At 28.7% G+C, this 8,045-nt stretch overlaps 1 protein-coding gene across 2 annotated transcripts; it reads right to left on the bottom strand.

Moving 5' to 3' along the window:
* Positions 1-39: 39 nt before the first annotated feature.
* On the bottom strand, positions 40-3,506 carry LOC18055434 (2-oxoglutarate-Fe(II) type oxidoreductase). 2 transcript variants are annotated; one of them, XM_006451214.2, is made up of 11 exons: positions 3,304-3,506; positions 2,932-3,127; positions 2,725-2,823; positions 2,604-2,655; positions 2,273-2,394; positions 2,078-2,178; positions 1,936-1,994; positions 1,501-1,557; positions 1,209-1,254; positions 459-538; positions 40-243 (listed from the first exon to the last, which is right to left on the bottom strand). In XM_006451214.2, exons 1-11 carry the CDS (start codon positions 3,409-3,411, stop codon positions 162-164), a joined length of 1,002 nt encoding a protein of 333 aa, XP_006451277.1. In that variant the 5' UTR covers positions 3,412-3,506; the 3' UTR covers positions 40-161. The 2 variants fall into 2 exon arrangements, with proteins under 2 accessions (XP_006451277.1, XP_024033744.1); XM_024177976.1 differs by lacking the exon at positions 1,209-1,254.
* Positions 3,507-8,045: the final 4,539 nt, after the last annotated feature.

Consider the following 8,045-nt stretch of genomic DNA (forward strand, 5'->3'; position numbering starts at 1 on the left):
GGAGTGATTTAAAATGATAAAGCCATCGAACATGTGAGTAAAAGCACCGCAATACCATCCTTTCATAATTAATTGACATGAGGTTTTTCCATTTTTTTTAAATACATATATACGCCCACCTGATGAAGGCATTTCTATATACAATTCTATGTTCAAGTTTCCTATTTTTTGTATATACTGAGATCAGCATGAGTATCTTTATACCGCTGGCTCAGGTATGATCCGTACTTGACGGGAGGAAACCTGGCAAAGTGTGTAAGATCAGACATTAGTGAATGCAATAGAAAGTCACAAACATAGATGTTCAGCATGATAACAAAATGGCTTACGATGCTCAACAAAGTTATCAAGATCGGTCAAATGCCATAACACAAATGGGAGTAGATATCAATCAGGTGAGAAGGGATCAAATTCAAGTTTTCTATGTATTATCAAAAGATTTTGGCATCGCAACTTACTTTGGAGGATTTTTCTCGGACTTGCAGGTTGGCAAACACTCAACAACACAATCGTGGCTGGGTTCCACAAAGTAAGCAATCTGTCATAAGAATAACAATTACAGAGCAATAAGGCAGCAAAATTCAACCGCTAATTAAACAAGGAAACATACTCGATAGAAAATCAAGAAACAGGGACAAATATATAAAATCCAAGTATCATAAAAAGAGTAATGGCTGTAGGTCTGGAAGATGCCATTAATAAGTTAGAGACTCTAAATTAATTAACAATGTAAGCGAGCAGCCTACATTTTCTCCAGCAAATTGAAGTAACCAAAAATGGTCTTCAAATTCAATTTTCCATTACTCTCATTACTTGCATAAAAATAAAGTTGGCTCCAGAAAGTAGTCAGAAGTTGCATAATGGAAGTTGCATAATGTACTAACTTATAAAGTTTAAGAAACCTGACAATTTTCTGATATCCACAACTCATTCCATCATTATATAAGAAAATATGGTATCTTTTTGTTATAATTTGGATCAAAGAAACATTTAACTGGCTATTACTAAACATAACCTCCGCGTAGCCAGAGTTAGCAATAAAGACAAGTGAATGGTGTTTGTGCAGATAAAAAATTAAATTTATTAGCAAACCAGCATGATATAAAGACATTTCAAAACGCTTTATGCTGAAATTACAAAATGTCTAAAAGTTTTTAACGGTCCTAAGAATCTGGGATAAAAAAAAAGAAAAAGAAATGGAGCCTTACAGAATATCTCTCTCTGCCATTTCCTAACACTCTATGCAGTGTAGACCTGGGGACAAACACAAAGCAGAATTGCACATTACCCATATGTAACAGTAACAAAAAGTCTACATAAGGCAATAGTATATTCATGACAATGGTTACAGAAATGATGTTCCATCAAGGCAAAATTATTTCCTTTGTTTTAACATAATCGTAAGATCACCAATAAAACTAAGGAAATGTAAACATAGGAAAAATTTAAACAATTTTGATTATTAAGGATTTTACATTACTTGAAGATACAGTTGCTTACTTGAAGACACAGTTGCTCCAACGCTCCAACATATCACCGAGATTTACTATAAATGCTCTGCGAAGATAAATCATAGACTAGCCATGTGAATAACAAAGTCACTATCAGTAATCAATAGTTCTTATTTATAATTCTTACAACTTCACCATGTATAAAGATGGAAAACTTGAAATGACTGAACAGCTTAGATACTGATTCTCAATATTAATTACAATCTGAAGATGGCTCACTGAAAAACAACAGGCAAAATACCAGAGCAGAAGTGTCGTTACACTTTTAGACAATATCCAAATGAAAGAAAGATCATATTATGGAATTGCTTGTTTTCCATCATAAATGCCAAGTATGGCACATGCGCACAGCCCACACACCTGAGATAATTAATAAACAAGAAGACACAATAAAGCTGGAAAATGGAAATGACAGAGAACTAACCCCTTCAGCGGTGGAACATACTCCCATATCTGGGGTTTAGCATCTTTATCCTTGCATATCTGCAACAAATTTCAGAATTTTGGTAAATGATCATATCAAAAAACAATAAGAAACTTAGTGGCATTTAGAGCATTGTTCATACTTGAAGACCTAAAACTTCATCTGTTGCCAAGAGGGTAATCAAACCAAAGTCTGAATGTGCCCCAGCACCATATATTCCTTTTGAAGGATCAGAAGTTTGACCTAAGTAAAAGATGGCAATATATGAGTTATATTAATTGCACAACTGTGGCAGGTTCACAATGGAGTTCCTAGACCCTTTAACTTAGAATGTCACCTTCGTAGTGTAGTAGCCGCAACGTTGCAATAGGTTCACCAAGTATTTCTGGCTTGTCAAAGAAATCAGTATTCAAATCAAGTGCAAGTGCTATTATTCTCGCAACTACTTTTGCTACCTCTCTGGGAACACACACAAAATAAATTAGATATAGTCGGAAAAACAGAAAAACAGAGACAAAGATACGGTAGACATCCTTTATTATTTGAATATTTTTAAAAGAAAATTAAATTGAAATAGCAATGAACTTCCCATGTAATAACCTAATCAAAACAAATTGAATCACGAAAAACTATTGCATTCTGCTAGTTGTACAGTTGCAGCAACTTACAATGCTTCTTGATGAAACCTATCCATAGTCTCCCTCCAACCAGGCAAAATATCTAAAAGACAGCATAAAAAAAGATGAAAAATTTTGATTTCATGGTAAGTCAGTAAATTTAGTTACTCACCCGGTGCAGGCCAAACATTTGGGCCATAAAATGGCTTCTCGGATTCAGGGTCACCTTCAGGAACTTCAACGCCTATATAATACCCTTCCTTGTAATCTCCTATAACAGCACAACAACAAAACAATCAGAACTTATACTCGAGAGAAACAAACAAGCTTTACACAGCCAATTGAAATAAAATTTGAAAAAAAAAAAAAGGCAACCAACCGTGAACTTGAGTATCAGGATCAAGAAGCTCATCATGAAGAGGAGTGTAACCTCTGTGCTTTTCGTTCCTTAAAACCTTAATTTTCTCATTTAATGGCAAATTGAAAAACCTCTTACTCTGAGTAAAGACCTCGTCCATGAATTCTTGACTTATCCCATGATTTATTACATAGAAAAAGCCACAGTCTAAGCATGCCTGAAAGAATCAAACACATTATTTCTATTATGCCACGTGTAGCAGTAACATATACAAATAATAATAAACTAAAAACAGAACAATTAACGAATTGATAAGTGATAAAGACTTTCAATGGGTGCGCGTGTTTTTTTTTTTTTTTTTTTAATCTAAGTGAAGCGAAGACCGAAGAGAACCTGTTTTAAAAGGGAAACGGATTGATGAATATCAGGGCTTGAGAGGTCGATACAATGAAGAACAGTGTGCGCTTTGGAGCCAATTTTGCTCTGCTCATAATTTTCCATTCTTTTAGGTAGTGTTTGCTTTGAAGAAGAATAAAGAAATGAGAGGAGAGGAAGGAGGAAGAAAGGAGAGAAGAGTATATTGAAATTTGTTTTTAATGTTTGATTTGTTATAAAATTATACAAAGAAAGGAAGTGTCTTAACTTTTATTTGGATAATTTTACTCTTTAGTGTTAAACTTTCAATATTTATCATAAATATAATTCAAACATTAAACAAGATATTTATTTAATATACTATATAAATAACTAATAAAAAATTATTTCAAGTAATATAATTATATTTATAATTAAACTCTATTCAAAAAGTTTATTGACATACTTCTATTTTAAAATTAGATTAATTTAATTTATTTCTAAATAAATTATGAAATAATACAAATAATTTCTTAATTAATATATTATAATTTTAAAATTTTATTTGAACAAAAAAAAAGTTGGCGCTGCTGCTGTCTCATCGGCGGCCACCATACCATGTCATTTCAACTTGAGAATTATATGAAAATTATCAGAAATTAATGATCTATAGATCGAAAGAACTTATTTGGCCAAAATACTTAATGTTTGTCCATAAATGAGATAGTTAGAAAGTTTTCAAATTTCTATTAACTGGATTTGAGGAAGATAAATTCATTTTTTCACTTGTGTGATGTTAAAACGATGTTTCTCGTCAGCCAGCAACTCCAACGGTATAGGTGGCGATGTCTCACGTGCGGTTGTCGGCGGTGGTCCGACGGTGGCAGCGACGACAGTCTGGCAATGTTAAATTTGTATTTCTATTTTTTAAAATTAATAAAATAAATAAAGTGATTTTATTAAATTATTTAATCATTGGTTTAACTTTTACTAATATAAAATTAATTATCTACAATATTAAATTGATAAAATAAAATTGTAAATAATAATAATTTGATAATATTAAACAAGTTAATAAAAAATTGAAGGGGTAATTTTGGATGTTTTGGCTTCCAATAGAGGAGGAATTAAAATTCATCACTCTTTGGTGTGAAATCTAAATTCCACATTATGATGTATATTAAACTCTAATGGAAATTAAATTCTTATAAATTATGGTAAATCAAACAAAGGAAATAAGAAAGAAATTTAAATTACTTTCCTTTCTCTCTTTCTCTCCTTACAACCAAACACCACCTTACTGTCCGTGTTCTTTCAAAGGGCAACACAGCAGACGGAGAAGGGGCCGTTTGTTTTTTATCCTAAAGACTTAATTAAATTAATTTCAATTAGTAAAGTGATTAAATCTTAAATTGTGGAGTCTGATATTTTATTTTTTTTAATTTTTTTAATTTATGTTTAATTTTTTAATATTTATATTTAGATAAAAAAAATGTATTTTTACGAGCTGTATTTAAATAAGAAAAGATGTTTATTTAATATACTTATTTTCTGAACCATAAAACTTAATTTTTTTTATTTTAACTTATAAAGGCATAAATGTCAAATAATCATACTTAAGATAATTTTAATTTATAAAAACAAACAACATGTCACTTATACTCAAATATTTAAAAAAGATAAACAAAAATATCATTCTTATATTTGTATTCATATTTGTTTAGACTTAGAAAAATTTAGACATATTTTGATTTCAAACAAAAAGACAAATACCTAAGGTGGCATTTGTTTTTTATTTAAAATTTGAATAAACTTGAATTGATCTAAAATATGGATAGACCTGTATTTGGATCTGAATAATATATTTTTTTTGTCTGAATCTCTAAAAACATATTAAGTTGTTTATTTTTTAAACTTTTAAAAACTAAAAATATATACTTTTACATTTGTATCCTTATTAAATTTGAATCTCAAATAATATATATATCTCAAAAATCATAAATACCTAATATTTTACTATATATAAGCAAAAACACATTCAAGTGAATATATAATGATTTTGGAATTATTATACATAATTTTTTTTAACAATAACAAATTATATAATTACATAAAAAAACTTAAGAATAATATCTTTGATTATCGATAATGGTAGGTTCAATAAGTTGATGAGAGAACCAACGTGAGGACATATTCCATGATTGGCTGAAAAAAAAAAAGATGAGATTATTAGTGGGTAATTTTTTTATTAGAAATTAGTTGGCTGATTTAGTTTTTAGTTTTTATAGTCAGTTAAATCACTAAAAAAATTGGTTTATTTTATTAAATCAAAATTATCTGAAAAGTCCATTAAGTTATAAAAACAGACACCTCTAATTAACTTAATTAATTACGTTAAGTCATTTTAAGCTATTAGGTTAAAAAAAACAACCATTCCCTAAGTCTATTTTTTTATTTTAATAAAAAATTTCAGTCATTGAGTTATTAAGTCATTTTTAAATCTTTTTACTTAATCTAAAAAATCGAAATGACATCATAAAAACATGTACTCCTAAATATTCCTATCTAATTAATTTATTTTGATCTTTACTAAGACTTACTAATTCTCATCATTATTCATTTTTATAACTTGTGATAATACAATAGTAGATTATTTTTATTTTTATCTTTTTATCTTCTTCAAATTAGTGTTTTTTTATCTTTATAATCTTTTATGAATATTTTTCATATAGACCATCATAAACTCCGATAAAATTTATTAAAATGTTCTAGTTTAGAATATACATTTATTTATATTCTTTGTGATGTTTATGATTTATTTAATTTTTAATTTTATAAGATCACAAGTGTGAAATTATCGATTTTTCAGATTTTTAAGTTGAGGAAAATAAACATCTTGATACTTATTTTCAAAGAATCAAATTAAAAAAGAAAACGTATTATTTAGATTCAGACATTTAGACCTATTAAAAAAATTCAAATATATTCGAACTTCAGATAAAATAAATAAATACCACCAAAGTAAAGGGTTTCATTTCAATTAGGACACACTTCTTGATGTTCATAAAAAATTGGACAGTTCATTAAAGTGAGTAAACTGATGATTTTGCCCCCACTGGCTGGAGCTTAAGAGTGGATTTATGTCATCTTTTTTTCTTTTTTAAAAATATATGTATAATAAAATAAGGGTGTCAATTCAGATTACATCATAAAATAGAAATCTCCAAAATATCTTCTAAATAGTTGTAAACCTCAACTTATCCCTTATTTTCGTAAAGAAGACAAAAAAAATTTCATCAACGTGACTCATTTTTCCCATATACTTTGAATAAAAGAGTTAATTTTGGATTTATCAAACTATTGTATACTTCAACTTATCCATTATTTTGGTTAATAAGATAAAATAACTTTCATCAACTCGCCCATATTTTTTGCTTTTCTTTTAAACAAAATAGATAACTTTTGTTAATAACATTTAAAATAGTTTGAGAATATTTTGAAAATTGTCATTTTTATTTGGGCTAAGGGGGATAATCTAAAATTTATCCGGAAGAAAAAATAGTGATAAGTTTAGGTTTATAATAAGTTAGAAAGTATTCTAAAATTTGTCACCGTGGAGAAATCTAAATAAAGATGGCAAAATCCTCCATGGTTTGGAATCTCATGGGACTCCACTTCAAATGGGGTGAATTTTGAATTATTTTTGGGAAATGGAGTGAGGAATGAGAGAAAAATAATTCATAAATTCTTAATGGGGTAAGATTTGGTTTTGTACTTTCTACACCACCCCCACCCCAACCCCCATTATATATGAATTTTTGTTCAATAATTTTTGTTTTATCAATTACAATGTTAGTTAATAACTTTTCATTTTATTTTTACCTAATATAAATAAGTTATAACTAAAAGAACACTTTAAATTATAATACTTATTTAACCCTAAAATATTGTTATGTTTTCTTTTCTATCTTAAGGTAGTACTCTCTTCAAAATTTTTTATTTTGTTTTAATATCATTTCAAGATATTGTTTCAATCTTTTAGAGATCTTTTTAAATGATTTAAATATTTTATAATATGGTAATGATTTTCTTTAAGTTTCTAATTTTTAATTTACTAAAATTATTTATATATACCTACTATAAAATAAGTAAATAATAAATGAGGTGGGGATAGAGAAATCATTTCTCCACAAGAGGATTCTCCATCCCCACTTCACTAAATTTATTGGGGGGATGGGGTGAAGATTGGAGGTGAAATTTTTAATGAAGTGGGGGAATAGGTAGGCCTCCCTACACCCACCTCATCTCATTGTCATCCCTAAATTTAAAACCATAAAATAAAGTCGGCTAAGACTAATTTATGCCTCTGCTAATATTGGCCTCACTGCCCATGTTGATCTTTGGCAGTCTTTGAAATTGCCACCTGCAAAAACTTATCCAAACTAAGCTTTGTTGCAATTCTTAGTAAAATCAACGAACAAAGAATGTTTTCAGTTTTGCTTCACCTTGCGCTCAATCTTACAAAGGTCGAGAACATTAATGCTAAAAGCTAGAAAGTAATCAGATAAAAGAAAATTATCTCTGCATTTCCTTTCTTTTGTTATATGTACATTTAAACACCACAAATTTTTGACATGTACTTTGCACCATATTTATTTTTAAGTTTATATCAATCAATCACTTTGATACTAAAAATAACCATTTTATCCCTAAATAAATTAAAAGACCATTTTATTTTACAAAATTTTAAGAATTGATTACATCACATCACCTTTCGAGGA

The sequence above is a fragment of the Citrus clementina genome, unplaced genomic scaffold (assembly GCF_000493195.1).
Source record: "Citrus clementina cultivar Clemenules unplaced genomic scaffold, Citrus_clementina_v1.0 scaffold_1, whole genome shotgun sequence".
Taxonomy (NCBI): Eukaryota; Viridiplantae; Streptophyta; class Magnoliopsida; order Sapindales; family Rutaceae; genus Citrus; species Citrus x clementina.